Source organism: Thunnus maccoyii, chromosome 1, assembly GCF_910596095.1.
Source record: "Thunnus maccoyii chromosome 1, fThuMac1.1, whole genome shotgun sequence".
Taxonomy (NCBI): Eukaryota; Metazoa; Chordata; class Actinopteri; order Scombriformes; family Scombridae; genus Thunnus; species Thunnus maccoyii.
Window position 1 is genome coordinate 37,273,239 of NC_056533.1, and position 21,069 is coordinate 37,294,307.

At 40.2% G+C, this 21,069-nt stretch overlaps 2 protein-coding genes across 7 annotated transcripts in view; one reads left to right on the forward strand and one right to left on the reverse strand.

The window, feature by feature from the left end:
• Nucleotides 1-21,069, forward strand: part of LOC121895355 (ribosomal protein S6 kinase alpha-6-like) — a 41,240-nt gene that overhangs the window by 18,524 nt on the left and 1,647 nt on the right. The gene's annotated exons all lie outside the window — the stretch shown is intronic.
• On the reverse strand, nucleotides 739-11,326 carry LOC121895413. Of its 6 annotated transcripts, none has more exons than XM_042408576.1 (5): nucleotides 11,194-11,326; nucleotides 3,848-4,255; nucleotides 3,572-3,657; nucleotides 1,825-3,482; nucleotides 739-1,464 (listed from the first exon to the last, which is right to left on the reverse strand). In XM_042408576.1, the coding sequence occupies exons 2-5, from the start codon at nucleotides 4,187-4,189 to the stop codon at nucleotides 1,346-1,348; spliced, it is 2,205 nt and encodes a 734-aa protein (XP_042264510.1). In that variant the 5' UTR covers nucleotides 4,190-4,255; nucleotides 11,194-11,326; the 3' UTR covers nucleotides 739-1,345. The 6 variants fall into 6 exon arrangements, with proteins under 6 accessions (XP_042264510.1, XP_042264676.1, XP_042264755.1 ...); XM_042408742.1 differs by lacking the exon at nucleotides 11,194-11,326 and having other exon boundaries at nucleotides 1,825-1,849; nucleotides 1,985-3,482; nucleotides 3,848-4,189; XM_042408821.1 differs by lacking the exon at nucleotides 11,194-11,326 and having other exon boundaries at nucleotides 1,788-1,849; nucleotides 1,985-3,482; nucleotides 3,848-4,189.

The window sequence follows — 21,069 nt, forward strand, 5'->3', positions numbered from 1 at the left end:
GATAACTCAACAATATGATAGGTTAATGTTAAGGCCATCAGTTTTAATTATTTGTCTTTCGCCTCTGAGAAATAAAGGTTTTTTGTCAGTTCTCAATTGTGGAAGCGGCTTCATTACCCATGAGCCTCATCAACCGTTACTATGGAGACAAAGACAAAGTCCACGTTGTGTTACACTACAAAACTTTTATTTACTTTTAATCACTGAATTTATTCCAAACTGATTAAGATTTCTGTGTGCAAAGTGCGTTTGACTCCTTTTTGGCTAAAGTATCTGAAATAAAACATACTTTTTCTTAACATAGATCATCTAGATGCAGTGTAATTACTAGTCTGGCTATACTAGACATTTGATATATTCAGTAGATTTATCATTTTACCCATCTTTGCACACCGGATGAACTACAACTATGGTGCTTGTTGTGGATTTTCGGAGCTGATGCACTGGCAGTTGTCAGTTTGAAGAAGAGAAGACCAAACCAAACTTCGTATGATGATTCTGGGAAAACTTTAATGAAGAACCTTGCAAGGGAGAGCGACTCAAGGGACACCTCCTGTTCGTACGGTGTCCCCAAACTCGTCTGACCCACACAGTCCAAAACCAGCCTTTAAGCCAATCATAGAAACTAGTTCGTCAGTTCCGAATCATAAACCTATGACCTAAATCTGTATCTTTGGTTTGTCTTGTTGCGTCTGATGATGACCTGCATTCTGGCCTTGGTTCGCCTGTGAGGCTCCTGGTTTATTAAACAACATGTGTTATCTTCTGTTTGAGAGAACAGAGGAGTACAGCTTGACATTCTGTTGTCCTGGTCAGTTATGGAATATCCATAACAATCCCCTCTTATTGATCAAAAGATCAATACAAATTACCAATTTATGACTGGACTGGTGGACTGTAAGGGCACAAACAGAGTAGAAACAACATCCGCACAACAGATAACAATTCTCACACAAAAGTAATACAAGAATCAACAATTGCATTGAACAAAATCAAAAGTAAAATCATCAAAACACATAATCATTTAAACACATAATGCAATAACAATAAAAGCAAACAATCAGTAAATTAGATAAAAAACCCCTCTTATGTACCCCTTTAAAACAACTGTCATGTGACCCATGAGTTCTGTCTTCCAACCACCAGGGGCAGTAGTGAGGCAAATCCTCAAAGAAGATCTCCTAGAACACCAAAGCGTTAAAGGAGGTCATTGACAGAGGTCACCAGTCACATGCGCAAACAACCTAAGACAAGACACTTCCTGCCTCTTACTAGATGAAATCCTAGCAACTTAAAGGGGAGTCATACAAACATTTGATTACATCATAACAATAAAACAAATCAATCACAAAGTGAAGTCTTCAACCCATGCACTTTGCGTACAGTAGAGGGCCATCACCATGGAGAGGTTACTAGCACATACGATGCATGGTGATGTGGAATCCATCCTCCTGGAGTGATCCTCTTCATTTTCATCAATTTTCAAACACACATTTCAAAAATAATTAAACATTCAATCACATTAATGAAAAACATATAAGATGACTAGATATTTAGGAGATTAATCATTAACACTACTCTATTTCTACAACTTTTCTCAAACTAAAAATGCATAAGATTAATAATCACATCATTAAAGAATCAAAAAATTATTCTAAGATGTCACCTGTAAATAGAAAATGATATGTTTCTTCAACTTTATGAAGTACAAACAAACATAACTCTATTCAATTTAGCACGGTGTGAGTGATTTATACCAAGAAAGCTTTTAGAAACATTAAACCTACAGATTTTGAGTTTCCTCCTCCTCATCTGAAATGATACCTGGGTGAAAACGCCTCATCCAGTCCTGGAAAGTTTCAAAATCATAATACCTCAAACCTGTGTGATTATGATCTGCAGTGTTTCCAGTGACATGCACCTGGGCTGCTTGGAGTACAGACCCTGTGGTCTTTTTCACTACCAGCTTGATTATCAAACCTACACATGAGCAGAGGAGGATGAAAAGGAAGACAGCAACAGCAAGAGTGGTCAGGAACCTGACCAATCCGGACCCCCATGACCCAAAGACACCTGAAAAATCACCAAGGTTAAAACCATGACTATCATGCAATTCTTTGATACCCAGTGCTGTGTCATGTGCCATGTCCATGACGTCAGCAGTTGCATCAGAGATGTAGGAACAACATTCAGAGCCTATGAGCTTACAAGTTCCTCCTTGAGCCGCTAACAGGAGATCAAGAGCCATGCGATTCTGTAGAGCTACTGTTTTGACTTCCTGCAACTCTTTGTGTTCGGCTAACATAGCTCTGCTTGAGGCATTAAGATGATTTTCTAGGACTTTGGAGAGAGATGAGAGCTCTTGCTGGGACACATACACACCATACCAAGGGAGAAGGAAGCTGGCTACTTTCTGAGTTGATGAGATTTCTCTCTTGTATATGTGTAACGGTGGATACAGTGAAGCTATCTCAGTAGATTCTACTTCTCTGATTAGGGGAATTAAGTACGCCAAATAACAGACACCGCGTGAGTCTTCATACGGCACGCACCGATAGGCCCTGTCACCACAAACTAGATACACTCTCTCAGGCAGTGGGGACTGTTTAAGAGTGACATCTACCACAGTGTTACAGCTACTTTGTCCTAAGTCTTCATGTCCCTTCCCTATCCCTCTGAAACATAAAGAAACATTTTGTAGCTCATGAGTGAAGACAGGGGGAAGATAAGTTGAGCAGTCACGCTGAGGTCTTTGCTCGTTTTGTTGTGGCGCCGAACAGTTGCGTAACTGAATCTTGACTGGCCCTATGGATAAGGTGCCAGCCCATGGTTGCACATAAACTAGAGCTTCAGCCATAGCAGTGGTTGTATATGGTTGGGGAACACACACTTGATTTTCAGAAGGTTTTGAACAGTTAGTTTGAGCTAGAGCAACCTGAACTCTGTACTCAAAGCCTAGTTTCACATATCTTTGTATGTGAATGATGCGGAGAAGAGTGGTGAAATTAAATCCGCTTGGCAGATATTTGTCATTTACCGTTCTTGCAACGTATAGAGCAATATCTGTATTTTGTGATGACTTAACATCCACAGGATATGTTGGAGTATAGCAATCGTCTGCTTCTTCTCTAAATCTTGAAGCAAGATCATTCCAATTGAACGTCTCATAATCAGCTTTGGTGAATGGAATTGGATTAGACATTGGAGAATGTATTGAAGCTGGCATATTTTGACATAGCCAACACTTACTGAGATTACGATCACGCGCATAATCAAGCATAAGACTAAGGGCTGAATTTTCTTTTCGCACTACTGGTTGCTGAGCGCTACGCAGTAATTTGTTTTGCACCCTTGGTTCAGATTTAGTTGGAGCAATTGTGTTAGTGGATGCAAAGTAACCACTCCAGGGGTAATCATCATTCTCCATGAACTTACAGCTTACCAGTTCTCCCCCCTTCTCCTGGAAATTTGCACTCCAAGATCTACAATCAGGAGAACCTCTCAGTTGCTGTCTGGTGAAACACCACAATTCCAGAGGTCTGCTTAGTGGTCTAACAAGTGAAAACGTTACCTTCGTCGACGTGGATGAACTCTGCTTCGTCTCAAACAGTGTTTTATCATATGTAGACCACCGCCATCTACCTCGAGAAAAAGTAACTGGATATGCAATATTACAATCATTCATTTTACATCTGTCAATAGGACATTTAAAAACAATAGAATTCACAATTCGTTTAACTCGGGAGAGAGCTGGTAAAATATGTCCATCAGTCTTTTCTGACTCTTTTTCTTCAGACTCTCTCATTGCAGCATTGTCAATGTATCTCACTGTTTTGTCAGGACTTACAGTGTTGTAGAGTCCCAATGGGCTCATTGATTTGTCCGTATGTCCAAGATCTGGCTCTTGGTCTGCATTTTCTGGATCATTCTGCAAAGGGCGCCCCTGTCCATGGGGCACTGGGTTCATGGCACCGACTGTGTCATGAGAAGGAAAGCCTTTCCGCTCTCCTTCGCCTGGAATCAGAGAGACTCCTGTCTCTCTCTCATTTGGACCGACTTGACCTGTCCCCTGCCCGAACCTACTAAACAGGAGAGAAAAAAGGAGTAACCATCCGGTTACCTGCCAGGGCTCTGCTCTCCTCCGCCAGTGGTTGGGGGGGCCAGTCTGCACCTTGTGGCGTGGATCCATTCTGCTCTGCCTTCGACCTTCAGGGCCGTCCTAGTAGTCAGCAGCACCTGGTATGGACCTTTCCACCTAGGAGACAAAGACACTTTTTCCAGAGATTTGATTAATACCAGGTCACCTTCTCGAAAGGAATGAATTGGTTCTTCCGATGGTTTGGGGAGTCTGTCAGCCACCTGTAAATGATACTTTCTCAAAATCTCTGTTAGTCTTTTCACATACTCAGTCATGAACTCATCCGTCCAAAGCAGAGTAGCTTTGTGTGGTGTCAGTGGGGGACTTGTCCCTGTGGACATTGGTCTTCCCATCAGCACCTCGTGAGGACTCAGTCCTGTAGTTGCACTTGGTGCACTCCGAATGGAGTACAGCACAATCGGCAGTGCATCAGGCCATTTCAGGCCTGTGGCTAGGACTGTTTTGGTCAATCTGTCTTTGATAGTTGCATTCATTCTCTCAACTTGACCTGAACTCTGTGGATGATAAGGAACATGTAACTGCCACTTAAATCCTAAGATTTCTGACAGTCCCTGAGTGATTTTTGACACAAAAGCTGGACCTCTGTCGCTATCTATTCCCTGCGGCACTCCGTACCTAGGGATTACCTCTTTTAGCAGACACTTTACAACTGTTCTTGCATCTTCTTTTTTCGTTGCAAAAGCTTCTACCCACTTCGAGAACCTGTCGGTTATGACTAGCAAGTATTTGAAGCCTTGTGAGCTTGGCATATGTACAAAATCTATTTGCATATTTACAAAAGGACCTGATGGGGGTTCTAAGTGGTCATGTTTCACTGTGCTATTCTTTTTTCTGGTCTGTTGACATATCATACAACTATCCACAAGTGTTTGTGAAACTTGAGTAATGCCTGGAGCAAACCACTGTGAGCGAATAACATCATTCATCACCCCTCTTCCAACATGCGCTGGACCATGCGTCACACGTGCCAGTACATGAAGGAGAGCTCGAGGGCAAACCGGTCGACCATCAGGGTGGAGCCACAAGCCAGACTCCGCGTCAACTTTACAACCTTTACGCAACCAAAGACTTCGCTCCCTGTCATCAGCGTGATTTTGCATTGTCACGACATCATTAGCGGAAGGAACTGGAATTGGATTGGTAGGTTGTGTGGAGGCACATTGAAGTACCAAAGAGGGAGAGGAAAGTGCCGCTTGTTTGGCTGCAGTGTCAGCCATTGCATTTCCTCGTGAAACAGGATCAGTTCCATTCGTGTGAGCAGCACATTTGATGATTGCAAGCTGAGATGGGCGCAAAATAGCATCTAACAGGTCATTAACCAAAGTGTGATGCTGTAGTGGTTTTCCAGAAGATGACACAAAACCTCTCATCTTCCATAACTGGCCAAAATCATGAGCAGCGCCAAATGCATATCTTGAGTCAGTGTAAATAGTAGCCACCTTACCAGAAGCAAGAATACACGCTCTAGTTAGAGCATACAGTTCTGCTGCTTGAGCAGAGGTACCTGGAGGCAGTGCTTTTGCCTCTACTACCCCCCAATCGTTAACTACTGCATAGCCAGCTAGATGTGTGCTATCAGATGGTCTGCTAGCTGAACCATCAGTGTAAAAAATCAAATCAGAATTGGGTATTGGTGTCTGCAACAAGTCTGGCCTTGGGGATGTACACAGGTCAATAGTTGTGATGCAATCATGCTCATCATCTGTGTCAATCAATGGAAGGAGAGTAGCTGGATTCAATGGAGGTGAGCGTTTTAAAGTGATGTGTGGACTATGAAGAATGATTGCTTCATAGCCTGAACGACGTGCAGCTGTCATGTGTTGGGTAGCAGATGTGTTCAAGATGTGAAGTACTGCATGTGGAACGTGCACAACACAGTCATGAGCCAGTACAATTGGAGAAGATTTCTCAATCATGATGGCAACGGCGGCCACCGCTCTTAAGCAACCTGGCATGCCAAGAACCACAGGGGTTAGTCGAGAGGAGTAGTACGCAACTGGACGGTAATGAGACCCATGTTTTTGCACGAGAATGCCTGTAGCAAAGCCATCTCGTTCATGTACATGCAGATGGAACGGCTGATGATAGTCCGGCAGCCCCAATGCCGGAGCCAAGGTGAGAGCATGTTTCAGGTCCTGAAAAGCTTTGTTCATGTCCTCAGTCCACTGCACCTTGGGAGGAGCTGATTGCAGTGTGGCGTTTCGCAAAACAGAGTCCATAGCAGCATACTCAAAGATCCAATGTCTGCAATAATTCGCCATCCCCAAGAACGAGAGCATTTGTTTCTTGGTTGTGGGAGGAGGCATGTTAACCAGCAGTTTCAACCTCTCCGGTGACAACAGGCGCTGTCCATTTTTCAAAACATGACCCAAGTATGTCACCTCAGACCGACAAAATTGCAGTTTGGCAAGTGATGCTCTATGACCACACTCAGCTAGTCTCTGTAGGAGCAAGATGGAGTCCGTTCGACAAGCTTCCTGTGATGGTGAAGCTATCAGGAGGTCATCTGCATACTGTAGGAGAGTGGAGCCCCCTGGAAAGTGGAGGTCATCCAAGTCCCGTTTCACTGCTGCTGCGTAAACTGTAGGACTCTCGACAAAACCCTGAGGCAAACGCTGCCAGGTGTACTGTTTTCCTTTGAATGTGAATGCAAACAGATACTGGCTATCTGGATGCAACGGGATTGAGAAAAAAGCTGAACTCAAATCAATGACTGTGTAGTGTGTTGAGTTGGATGGTAGTGAAGCTAAAATCGAATTTGTGTCTGGCACAATTGGAGCTGTTGGCACTACAATGCTATTAATAGCTTGCAAATCTTGTACAAAACGCCATTCATCTGGGCGGTTTGCTTTTGGAATGGGTAAAATGGGTGTGTTACATGGGCTTGTTGTTTGAACCAACACACCTTGATCCAGTAAAGACTGAATTACACCTTCAATACCAGCAATTGACTTGTGTGGCAAATTGTATTGCCTGACCATTGGTAGTTTAGCACCAGGTTTGAGTGTGACTTCGTGAGGTGGAGCCGAATTCACAAAACCCACATGGTTTTTATGTTTAGCCCATAAAATAGATGGAACCTCTGAAAGCTCTGATGGAGGCCCATACTGTGTGGGGAGGGGTGGTTGTTGCAAAACAAACCTACTCTGAGGTAGCTGGATGTGCTCAGTTAAAGATAACATGTACAGCTCAAGGCCCAAGTGTGTTATTGTTTGAGTTTGAGGAGTCTGCGCAGCTCCTCTCAATGCCTGGCACTGTGCCACCATGCTTTCAAGCTGTTGTGGGTCACAGCCAGGAGAGACAGCTACAGTGATGTATGGAAATGAATCTTTATCATTAACCAATTTGCGCTGTGCGTCAGATAACCGAATTGGAATTGCACATCCCTGTGGACCAACAAACAAACATTGTTCACACTCCAACCCCTCTTGTGTATTCAAAAACACATCAGCTAATTGTTTGTACACCTCTGGGGGGTTAAATGCTGCTGTACAGTGACACTGTAGTACAGGCCTCATGGCAGACATCTGTGTTGCACATGCTGGTGAAATTTGAGCAATTTTTTGAATGCTAGATACTGTGAAACTGGAAGCCATGTTGAAATCAGTCAATGACCAACAATACAAACAATCAGCAATAGTTTTCAAAAACTGAAATGCATGAGCAGCCTTCACATCAGGTAGGCTTAAAAACAATCCATCAGGTGTGCATTGAATGGTGGCATGTAGCTTGCAAAGTAAATCTCGTCCCATGAGATTAATTGGACTTTTCTCAGAAATCAGGAAAGAATGTTGCACATCTGAACCTTCAACAGTTATTTTAGCTCTCTGTGATAGTGGCTCAACAACAGGAACGCCGGAAACACCCACGGTGGTGACAAAATTAGGTGTTGGTGTACATACATGCTCATCAGCTTTAACAGTGGAAATTGTGGCCCCACTATCTACCATAATGTCAACTCTACTACCATTTACTTCAACAGGCATTATTGGATCTTCTGAAGGATCTTTTGAAAGTCGAATTACAGCTGCTTGAATGGGAAATGTTTTTTCTGATCCTGCCCCTCTATGGCCTCCCTATGCTTGATTGTAATATTGTCCATGATTCACATTATCAACATGTGGAGGAGGTGGTAGTGGTTGTTGTTGTTGTTGTGGTAAAGCAAGGGGGGCTGTTTGTTGGAAATTCCTTGTTTGGTGATCCTGGAATGGGTAATTTTGCTTGTTCTGACGACGACCACTTCTACACTCATTAGCCCAATGTCCCGCTTTCCCACATTTGTGACACTTTCCCGGTTTTCGCTTGTTATTGTTTTTGAAATGCTGTTGTCCACCCCCCTGTCGCGCATGCTGTAACATTTGTTTTGGGAAGGAGGCAGATTTGTCTTCAGCAAAAACTTCACACCTATCTAGCGCCATCATTTTGTTTACCGTTGCTTTCCAGTCTTTGGTTTGCCAATCGGTGACAGACAATTTGTATGCAGCTGCAACATTTGGTTTTAGATTTTGCACAAAGGTTGTAACAACAAAATATTCATTTCCTTCTCGTCCTATTCCTGCATTGCTATCCCAAGTACGTGTAAATCTGTTAACAAACTCAGGTACAGTTTCATATGCATCTTGGACACAGTGAATTACTTTATTAAAGTCAGTGCGCTGTCGTGCACATTTTCTTATTGCTGTTTTTGCTTCTTCATTTAACCAGTCAATCATGGTTCTATGAGGAGGCCACTGGCCATCCTCTGTCCGAGCAGGGAAAAGAAATTCACCTTTGCACAAATCCCACTCCGTTCTGTATGAGCCAGCAAGTAATTGTTCAACATCAGGTATCAGACAGTTATACACAGAGCATACATATCTTAACCATCCCCAGTATTCATCTGGGTTTGTGGTCGGATTGGGGGCATTTTGTGTCATTCCAACTATCTCAGCAGGAGTCCATGGTTTGCAGACAGCTGTGTTGCCAACCATGATTTTTGGAGCATTTATTGAGGTGGATGTAATGTTTAGAGGGGGCTCTAAAATGTTAGTTTTCGATCTTGTATGTCTTTCCAGATGTGAATGTGTCATTCTAGTTGTACCTCGTCTCTGAGTTTTGCTACTTGCAGTGTGGGGTCGTCTCTGTGTCATCTTTGGCCTGACTGCAGGTTCTGTGTCGTCACTATGATCTGTGTCAGACTCCTCCCCCTTACCTCTGGCTCCTTGTAACTCAAGTTCTACCTCACTTTCTCCTGAGCTGTCCTGAGTGTCTATCTCTGTTTCTTCAGCAACGGCAGCTAAATGTCTTTTCTTTTCCTTTCTTTTCTGGCTTTTTACCTGTTTGAATGACAAATTAGCTTTCTTTTCTTTTTCTGCAGCTTTCCTAGCTTTTTCTTCGTCGGCTCTATCTTTCTTTTCCTGTTTAACTCTTTCCCTTTCTCTAGCAGCCTGACTGTCTCTTTCCCTTTCTCTAGCTGCTATCTGCTCTTCTCTATTTTCTACTTCAGTCTGTAGTCTTTGTCCCTCAACAGCTGCGGCTAGTAAGAGAAATTCATCGTCAGTCTTTGCTTGTTGTGAAATGGTTTGATCAGTCATGTTAGCAGCTGAAAAGGGGTTTGAAGGTGAAAGTTGTGGAAAAATTGAAATCATTGTTTTGTTTGTGTGTGACTCTTGCAAAGGCACTCCAGCTTTGGATACAATGGTCAACAAAGTTTGTGGAGAGGGAGCATCAGTTTGCCGTTTTGCCCAACCGTATATGATAGCTTTGGAAATGGCCTTCACATTCTCACCATGCCTCTGTTTAATTTTCATCATTTCTGTAGCTCTGGTTTGCAACTCTGCTTCCAACATAGGCAAGTGACATGCTGTCACACATTTAACACAGTTCTCCACTGCTGCTCTGAACTCATCAGAAAAACGATCAACTCTTTTTTCATCCAGACTCACTCCACACCTCTGACGAGCAACAGTTAACCACACATTTACACAATCTTTCATATACGCACTATCCCAAGATGGATTTCCAAAATCTGGGTTAACATTGTACTCAGCAATCTGAAGCTTATCTCTATCAAACGCTCCTTCGTATGGCCATTCGCCATCTGTCCACTGATTCATAAGGGAAGAAAATGGAAACACAAAAGTCCATCCTTTCAATCTACCAACAACTCCCGCCGGAGATTGTGGAGAAAACATCGCTCTATATTGTGCATCTGTGAGTGTGTGGGGGTTTGCTTCGGGAAGCTTATCAATGGCAGATTGACCTTTTACTTCTGAATTGGTGCGTTTGTTTCCTACTGAAACAGATTTGTTCTTTCTCTTGTGTTTTGGTGAATGAATTAATTTTGTAGTAGATTGTGTTCTACTCACTGCTTTAGACGTGTTGTTGCCCATTTTAACACATTTACATTAAAAACATCACACAAACAAACACATCAAACACAAAACAGACACATCAAAACTTTCCCAGCATCACCGAAGTTCTTTTTTTTTTTTTTACACCTCTCTTCCTGGTGCAATAGCAGTGATCTGAAGCCAAACCGACGAAGCAACTCTTCGTCTTGTGTACACTGTTTATTGTTTGAAAAAATTTTTACCGGCGCCCGACTCTAGGACTTAGAATCCCAAGTCTGAAAACATTTCTCACAGGACACAGAGTGGATGATCCCCGATCTTGGCTTAAACGAAATAGGCCAAATCCTACCCCGAAAACGTCTTTTCTATAGTTTAAACCTCAGGTGGGTCCCCCTGTGCCGGACGTAGCCCGAAGCTAGCCCAGAAATCCCAGCCACTTTTGTGGCACTGCAGGAGTTAAGACTCACTCAACTCTGCCTTTTTTTACCTCTTCACAACCACATGCTTTGCACCTGCTTATCACTGCACAGTTTCAACACATTTTCATGTGTTTAGATTCTTTAACCATCAGCTTTTTGCTTTTTTTTTTTTTTTGTTCACTTTGTGACCACCTTTAAAGTGAAAGTGATGCACAGTTTCTTTGTGATTTCGTCAAACGCAGACATGGTAAGGCACAATAATAAAATAAAATTATGCACTTACCACGTCTTTGTTGTGTTGAAATCCTGTTCGTGACGCCAAATTGTTGTGGATTTTCGGAGCTGATGCACTGGCAGTTGTCAGTTTGAAGAAGAGAAGACCAAACCAAACTTCGTATGATGATTCTGGGAAAACTTTAATGAAGAACCTTGCAAGGGAGAGCGACTCAAGGGACACCTCCTGTTCGTACGGTGTCCCCAAACTCGTCTGACCCACACAGTCCAAAACCAGCCTTTAAGCCAATCATAGAAACTAGTTCGTCAGTTCCGAATCATAAACCTATGACCTAAATCTGTATCTTTGGTTTGTCTTGTTGCGTCTGATGATGACCTGCATTCTGGCCTTGGTTCGCCTGTGAGGCTCCTGGTTTATTAAACAACATGTGTTATCTTCTGTTTGAGAGAACAGAGGAGTACAGCTTGACATTCTGTTGTCCTGGTCAGTTATGGAATATCCATAACAGTGCTGATTTGTATCAAGCTGCACGGCACAGCTTTAGGGAATTGTAGTTTTTTAAAAAAAATATTAGTTTTTTTCCAAGAATTTGAAGTTATAAATACTGAATTGAAAGTAAACTGAGGAGTTTTTTTTCAAATTTGTATAATCGGATATTACATATCTAATTGTTAAATGGGTGAAACTTAATTGAAGCAATATTTTACCCATATCTAACAGCATCTCCAGTTGTTGACTTTACTCACAGATAGCTGAGGTCAAGAGCTCTCTATAACAGTTGGTCCCATGTCTGAATTATAGACCTTTCCAACGATGTATTCAGTTTAGCTCTACGACAAAGTTTTAATTTTCTCATTTCATGGACACAAGTCATCCCAGACCTAGTTTCAAAGAACACTTTGAAGGACTAAGATATGAAATGAAGCTTTTTGTTTTTGTTTGTTTGTTTGTTTTTTCTTTTTTAGTGGAAATAGTGACCAAAATGAGTCACATTTAGAGATTACAATACTGCTGACAATCTAGTACATTACTACAAGCTTGGGTTAGGGTTAGGGTTAGGATTAGGGTTAGGGGTCATCAAATACTAACACATGCGTAGGTTACTATTCACACAACCCTGAAGATTTTTCTGTATCTTTATGATTCTTGGTTTTGGGGTTTTATGTCATCATGACAAACAGCAGCTCATTCAATCAGAATCTGTTTTATTAGCAAATCCAAACATACAAAGAATGTGTCTCAGTGTTTGCTCCCAAAAACACAGAAGAATAAAAATAGACAAAAGTAAGGTAAAAATATCAATAAAGAAATAAACAAAGTAATACTAAAATTAAATTGAATTTTTAAAATCTATTTACAGAATAGAATAGTAATAGTTTCAAAATGGGATATAAAACTAGAAATTAAATACTGACTACAAAGGAAGTATAGACTGTACTATGCTATGGACAAAGAAATTAAGTGTATTAAATATATGAAGGTGACAAGAACAAAAATTATGCATAAAAAATTATGTAACAGTGGAGGATGAATGTAACACACAATCTAAAGTCCAGTTTGATGAAATACATGAAAGTGACAAGTGCAGGGATTAAATGAGGCATGTGAAATGTAAAGTCCAGTTTGAAAACCCTGTCTTCATTATACACACACACACTCAATATTAATTGAGGAAGACTCTGTGTTTTAAGAAAGATGATTTCATATTAAATATGCTCAGCCACATATTCTTGGAAATACAACATTAAATGAGCAACTTCACATTTTACAATCACAGGCTATAAAAAGCCTTTTCTTATCAGAGATAGTGGCGTTTGGGTTTAGTTTGCGGTGGCCAGCGGCAATTTGAAACAGAATGAAGCCCACTGACAGCAGACAGCCAAAAACAGTAGTCGAGCTCACCACATCCACCCACAACACAATGCTCTTCATTAGCCTTCTGCTGTTAAAACCTGACATACTATATTATACTATATATATTGTTGAGTTATCAAGAACACTTTTGTGTTTTTGTGTTGATAAATGTTAAAAATGTCATTAAAAGAAAACCTTAATAATAATAATAATATAAATGTATAGAAACCTGTAGGTAATGTGCTGGAAGGTTTTCAAACATCACCTGAGACCTGTCCTTCTTTCAGTTTTGTGAATTTGGGCAAAACGACTCAAGAGTTTCATGAGAGTCACAGTGATGCTCAAACTTCTTTAAATCTTCTCAAAACTTCTATTTGTATAATTTTTCATTCAACTCCTGAACTTATGGCTGATCTTTCACTCTCACATCAGAGCTCACCTGAGAGGCTGCAGCTCACAGATCAGTTAGACAAGCTACGGCTAATTTAGCTTCTAAATGATGTTCATGTCTTAATGACACACATGCAATAATAACTATAATAATAACTGCTCTTGATCCACTCATGGAAAAGGGGAGAGATGGCATTAAATAGTAAATATTTCTCCCACTAATTTAAAAGATTAATGTTTGGATTGATTACTGAACCTTCTTAATAACTAAAGCTAAACTGTTACTGACACTTTGGTTCTTCTTTAAAAAGGATCATTTGTCTAAATTTGCATTTGGGAGGAATTTTCACCAAAAGTAATAAAGATGTTTAATTAAACAGCCTGTCTGAGCAACGATCATAAATTAGCTAACATCACCTAACACCTGAAATTAAATATAATATCAAATGATCTTAGTTTTGTCCAGTGAAGTCGTTTTAGATTCTGTGAGGTTTGGAACATTTAAACTATAAACACTAACAGCTTCAGATTCTCCACCTCACTGACTCCACTAATGCTGCTGCTGCTGGTCAACAGTTGAGGGTTGCCAGATCATCGGGTCGAGTATCCCCCATATCCTGCTCTTTCACTCTTTATCATAATAACACACTTTTTTGCAGAAAACACACAAACCTGGCAACTCTGCATAGATCTTACCGTTAACATTACATGGAGTTAAAGCAGCTAGATTGTTTGAGATCGATAAAAATATTGGTAGGGACATGTCTTTACTGACCAAATCCAAATCTATGCCCATGTTTTATATGTCACTGATCAAAGATTAAATGATAAAAATATGTGTTGCAGAAATTGCACTATGTTGTGTATTTTTAAAACATGTGGTAGAGAATATAGAAGGAAAGAAAGATTTTACAATTTCACATTAAACTGACACAGGCCAATGCAACTGATTTTCTGTAAAAATTAGAGACTCTGAGGAGTAACATTGAAAAAAACACAGTTACAAATCAGAAAACACAACTACATTTCATAACACGTATTAATATTAAAAACACCAGTGAATCAAAAAACAGACTTTTCACAAAAACCACAATCTTGGGCCTATTTTCCACTAACTAGTCACAAGGCAAAGCTGAATCACATCAGGTCCTCCATAGATGCCAAAATGACACTGAAAACACATTTAAAAACGGCATACAAATAAAAATTAATATTATATAACATACTAAATCCTAGAGGGTTGTTAATTTTTCTTGTTTTTATAAGTGATATTTTTTTCTCTTTCATAGTCTTTTTCAACTTTCTCTCCAAACTTGGACTGAAGAAATTTTATCCCAACAAGCTCACTCTTCAGTCTCTTCTGGAAATCAACAAAAACAACATTTATGATGAAACTGTTGAATCACTGGAGAAAATACCATGGTGCTTTCTCAGGAAACTCTTTCAAATCAACACAGAATGTAGAAACTGTACACAATTTTGAAACAATGATGATGATGATGATGAAAACAATGATCTGTTTGACTTTGACCTGTTCACTGCAGACGACTCTGCAGACAACAAGGTTAACCCTCTCGACCTCATAGTCGCACTTTTTCTTTGTGCTGACAGCTTGTTGCAACAGGAAATGGCCCTCAAGATGACAATGTGTCAGTTTTCTGTCCCACTGCTGTTGCCTCATGGTGATAACAGTCAGTGTTCCCTGATGCTGTGGGCTCTGAGAGACATCGTCAAAGAGTGGTGTCCACATGATTTGTCTGAATCAAGAGGGTTTGTTGAAGACAACATTGTCCAAGCAAATATACCATTCTTTACCTTTGTGAGGCTGAAAAACTGTAGTTTGTCCAAGTCGCAGATGTTGAATCATGTTCTCAGTCGTGGCCAACAGAATCACAACATCTTCATACACAGAGATATGAAAGGAGGAGAACTTAAAAGAGAAATAGCCAATGGTTTGGTTGAGGTTTGCTGGTACCTTCCCAGTGGCAAAAAAGATCTTGACATATTTCCAGGACCAGTTGCCTTTGCAACTGAGAGGAGAGGAGACATTTGTGAGTCACTCGCACAATTCAAGTTTCTTTATCAAGTGTCAACTGCGACCTTTGTGTTCCTGGACAAAGTTGAAGACAATGAGCACAAGATTCTGACTTCTCTTCAAGATGTGAAATCCAAACTCTTCTTTGTTGTGAATCGAAAGGACAACTCTAGAGAGGACATGATGTCTGTCCAGACAACAGTGAATGAGTTAGAGCTACCAAACAGCAGTGTGAAAATCAAAGACTCAAAGGTAAATGTTGCAGAGTTTTCAAATAAACTTTGTGCAGCCATCAAGACCTCACTGCCAGAAGAAACTCCCACATTGAACATTGTCAATATGGTTGGAAAAGCTGTTGAACTTGGTCTATCTGTGGATGAAAACAGAAGTTGCAAACAAAAGAAAGCAGTTGAGGAGATCATGGTTGACATTGAGGGGCGAAGTATACCAGACTACAAAAAACAACAACTTCCTTTGCAGGGAGATAAGTGGAAAAGATTATCACAGTTAGAGAAGGAGGAGTGTAGATTGAAATATGGTGACTCAGGACTGGAAGAGTATAAATCCCAGCTACAGGAAGAAAAACAAAAAATTAGGGAGAAACAAAGCAAAGAAAAACTGTCCAAAGGAATGAAGAGCTTTATTAAAACCTTATCCACAAGTGACAAAGAAGAAAGAGATTTTTTCCTTAAGTGGATGAAACTCAAGTTTCACACACATTCATGGAGGAAACTGTCTGAGCTACGAAACAAATTCAAAGAGCAATGCAAGAAGAAAGATAAAAATCTCATTGCAGAGTTAGATCAGGCTTTGATGGAAAGCTCTTTAGGAGTAGAGCATTACATGAGAGAGATGGGACTCATCTATGAGTTCTCAATTTCTGGCTCAAGAAACACTGCTGATGAAATATCTCGTCTCCCTGGTTTGGCAGCTGAAATGCTGTTGGATGGATATCCTTTAGAGCTCTTGGATGGAGATGCTTCCAACATCCCAGAGAGATGGGTGACAGATATGCTGACGGAGCTTCACAAGAAGGTTGGAGGGAAGAGCAGACTGTTAGTACTGAGTGTGCTGGGTGTTCAAAGTACAGGGAAGTCAACACTCCTCAACACCATGTTTGGTGTGCAGTTTCCTGTCAGCAGCGGCAGATGCACAAGAGGAGCTTATATGCTTTTCCTCAGAGTTGGAGAGGATATGAAACATGAGTTGAATTATGAATTTATAGTTCTCATTGACACAGAAGGTCTAAAATCTCCTGATTTGGCAGAACTACAGGAAAGTTATGTGCATGACAACCAGCTGGCAACCTTTGTGATTGGTTTAAGTGATGTCACCATTATCAACCTTGCAATGGAGAAATTAACAGAAATGAAAGATGTCCTGCAAATTGCAGCTCACACCCTCTTGAGAATGAGCCATATTGGGAAAAAGCCAATTTGTCATTTTGTGCATCAAAATGTTTCTGGAGTTTCAGCTCATGCAAAGAACCTAACCAATAGAAAGAATCTCTTGGAGCAGCTCAATGAAATGACACAAATTGCAGCTGAAATGGAAAAGCAGCCTTCTATTAAAGCTTTCACAGATGTGCTGGACTATGACATGGACAAAAACCACTGGAACATCCCAGGACTCTGGCATGGAACCCCTCCGATGGCAGCAGTGAACACAGGTTACAGTGAAGCTGTAGAAGATTTCAAGAAAAATCTTTTGACAACAGTGAAAACAGACCGAAGCAATGACGTCTCACAGATCCCAGAGTTTCTAGAATGGATAAAAAATCTCTGGAAAGCAGTGAAATATGAGAACTTCATCTTTAGTTTCAGAAACACTCTTGTGGCTCAGGCCTACGACAACCTTTGCAAAGAGTCCAGTCAATGGGAATGGCAGTTCAGAAAAGAAATCCACTCCTGGCAAAATAGCGCAGAGTTGGAAATCTTAAATTCTGACAATGAATCTGATAGTCAAACTTGGAGCATTTTTGTTGAATCAAAAAAATCAGAGGTGTCAGAAAAAAATATCATCTGAAGAAACAAAAATGAAGGAGAAACTTACAAACTACTACAAAAAGAAAGAGCAGAATGTAAATCTGATAGAAAAATACCAAACTGACTTTTTCAACAGCATCAGTAGTCTTACTAAACAAATAGTTTATTCTGTGAACAACAGATTGGATTGTGTCCTTGAGCTAAAACTTGGTTCAAATGAGGCTCAAGACATTCAGAAGAAATACAGAGGAGTGATTGAAGACGAGGTCATGAAGCTCCTGAGTGACTGTAAAAACTCTGATAAACTGTCTGATGAACAGCTGACACAGAACTTTGAAAAGATGTGGACTGAAGCCACTAAAAACGTGTCTGGCCTGAAAGAGCGAGATATCGCAGCATGTGTCCTGGAGCAGTTGAACAAAAGCTTCTTAAATCGTAATGTCAATGAGGAATTGCAGAACATTGGAGACCTAAAAGAAAAGGGCAAGTGTGAGTTTAAGGCCAAGTCTGAGCATGTAAAAAATGCAAAGACTCTCAATTACTTCCACAGAAAAGACATAAAAAGAGATTTGCAGAGAAGAGCTGATAATATCATTGAGCTTTGCAAACTATTTTTGTGTGATATCGTAAAGACAAACTCAGATTATCATGAGTCTTTCACAAACGATCTTCTGGACAAAATAGATAAGTCCCTTAAACAAAACTGCAAGCATGTTAAAATCAAGTTTGAGATTGATCCGAAACTTCACGTGTGGCATTGCCTCAAGGGAATTCCTCAAAATGCACCAAAAATTCTTGTCAGATAATGATCCTCAAATTCAGCTGCAGAAGTACAAGACTGAGTACTTGACAGATTTTCTTGATTTATACAAAGACAGAGATGATTGTCAGCGCAAAGCATTTTGTCAGATGTTGTATCGAACCTGCTGTGGAAGAGTACATCAACAGATCTCTGGGAATAAACATTGTGGATGAAATTTTGACAGGTTGTCATTCAGCAGAGTTCAGTTCCCGCTCCTCTTTCCAGTACAACATTCAGGAAGAGTTGCTGCAAAAGGATGACTTTGCCAGTTTTGACAAGTACATTTGTAAGTATGAAATATATGTTAAAGATTGGATATTTCAGCACATCCTGAAAAAAATGTCAGAGAACAAAACTTTGTGCAAACTGAAGAACAAGAACCTTAAAGTCATAGTTGACAAGATCACAGCAGCCTTAGAGCAGGCCACAAAAGGACCAGATGGTGTTCAACTGCCAGACAACAATGAAAGCATCACAGAGCTCATCAACAACATGCGGAAGTATTTGAAGAAAGACATCTCAATTTCGGTGGAGAATGAAAAAAGAGCCCTGTTTCAAATCCAAAGCACATGTCATCCATTTATCAACAACCTCAAAATGTCAATAGAGGACTTGAAAGAACAGCTTCAGGAGGAATTCTCAAAGTCTGAAAACATCACTGAGACTCTGAACAAACTTCCAATCAAACCACAGGAGGAGCTTTTCAAGCGAGTGTTTGGTTGTGGACAACAATGTCCATTTTGTAAAGTTCCCTGTGAGGCTGGAGGCAAAGATCACAAGCAGCATCATGCAGCTGTTCATGGACCACAAGGTCTTGGTAGATACAGGAATGTAGACACTGATAAGCTGGTTGAAGCACTGTGTACAACTGATGTGCAAAATGAACGTAAATTCAGAAACACAGATACTAAATGGGAGTCTCCTCCTTACAAAGACTACACCAAGTACTATCAGACTGGCACATTCCTCCAGATCCCAGCATGGAGGCATCTGACTACTGGAAGTTTGTAAAAAACATTCTTACTATAGTGTTTACAAGACGTAGAACATCTGCCTCTGAGGATTTAAAGTATTTGGGAGTCTCTTTTTGGATGATTTCCTAAAACAGAACGATGTGGATAACTGATGTGTTTCTGGATACATACATACCTACACTACTGATTACTGACTGCCACGTTTTTTTCCATTCTTACATGTTATTTTGTAAATAAACGGACTTATCCTAAGCTGCAAACTCGTCTGGTCTCCCATATTTGTCGCAGCCTATGAGCTGTGACATACGGGGGCTCGTCCAGGATCTGAACCCGGGACCTCTTGCACCCAAAGCGAGAATCAAACCCCTAGAGATCACAGTAATTACTGTATATGAACCATTTTAAGGATGTCGGGCTAATGTTCAATCCCAAACACTTCAGTATTTAGTTTATTCTTGACCTTGGAAACATCACAACAATCTCAACTCAAAAATATGTATATAAACAGTGGAACTCTGTAGCAAAGTTGGTAGAAGAGTAAATACCTTGTTGGTTTTGTGTTTTTCATGGAATTGAAAATATCACCAGACTTATTCTTTAAATTAAGTGTCTCTGCAAAAATCCCCCATATAGGATATATATGTATATATATATATAGGATATGTATGGTTTTTTTGTCTAGTAGAATCTAACCAAATTATAAGAAGACTGCAATAAAGGAAGGATTCAAATTGTTTCCCCAAAAAACTAAAAAGTATTAATACATTTGATAAAAAACAAAAGTGACAAAGATGTTTTCAGGGATGTAACACCTGACTGACTGACTTCTTTCCATTTCTGTCCTTAGTGAAGTTCCAGGAGAGGAGACGATACATCTGTTAAAAAAAATCTGTTTAAACAGTACTTTGTTTATTTAACATGAACAATGAACAAATATGCCGACATTCTTCATATTTAAACACTAAATATCAATCAGTGTTTGACTTTGAGATTATAAACTTCTGTTAAACTGTTGTGTGGTTTAATAAGAAGGCATCTGTCTCTCAGAGCGGTTAAACTCGCCGTCTCGCTGCAACACGTCCGGTCATGAAGTTCAGAAGGTTTATTTATCATCGTCATCATCAGCACACCGTTGACATGCGGTTATATGAACTCACACGACTTCAAAGAGTTCAACGAGGGAAGTTTTGGTCTCTGTGATCCTCTCTGGTACACTGATACTTCCTGTCGGTGCAGCAGTGACTGCTGTAGCAGCAGCTGTGCAATCCTATTGGCTGTTTACGGGTCCTGAAAGTCCTGCTGGGTGTATCATTGCCTCTATATGTCTGTCTCATTATATATATATGTGTGTGTGTGTGTGTTTGTCTGTCCTTATATATATGTGTATATATATATGTGTGTGTGTGTGTGTTTGTATTTGTCTGTCCTTATATATGTGTATATATATATATATGTGTGTGTATATATGTGTGTGTGTGTTGTGTTGCAGTTTTTTTAGTAGATAATAAAATTAAATAAAAACAAAACTGAGGTTCAAAGTTGATTCTTTACCACAGCATCCATTTAGCAGCTGTTCTGGATCTTTCGATTATATCACATGATCCTCTTTCCAGTTTATATGGAACTGTAGGTGTCAAATTTTGACCTTAAGTGTATAAAAATAGAATTAAAAAGTTTAAAGTATCAAAACCTACAAATAAAACGGTCTACAGAAAGTTGTATGTAGTGATTTGGGTGAACTGACCCTTTAATCAGATGATCAGGTCTTATTGTTCTGTAGTTTTAGCAGAAGGTGACTCTCTGAAGTTGTTTCAGGTTTGTTGTTGTCTGTGCTGCTAAGCTGTGACAGGGTTTACTTTTTATGTTAAACAGTTTGTGTCGATT

Bases quoted from the DNA above. Each gene is read 5' to 3' on its own strand.
- LOC121895413 (XM_042408576.1), bottom strand. From the start codon at position 4,189: ATGGATCCACGCCACAAGGTGCAGACTGGCCCCCCCAACCACTGGCGG. The intron at 3,483-3,571 runs GTAACGTTTTCA...TCCTGATTGTAG, and splicing joins GTTCATCCACGTCGACGAAG to ATCTTGGAGTGCAAATTTCC. The intron at 1,465-1,824 runs GTATCATTTCAG...ATGAAAATGAAG, and splicing joins GATGAGGCGTTTTCACCCAG to AGGATCACTCCAGGAGGATG.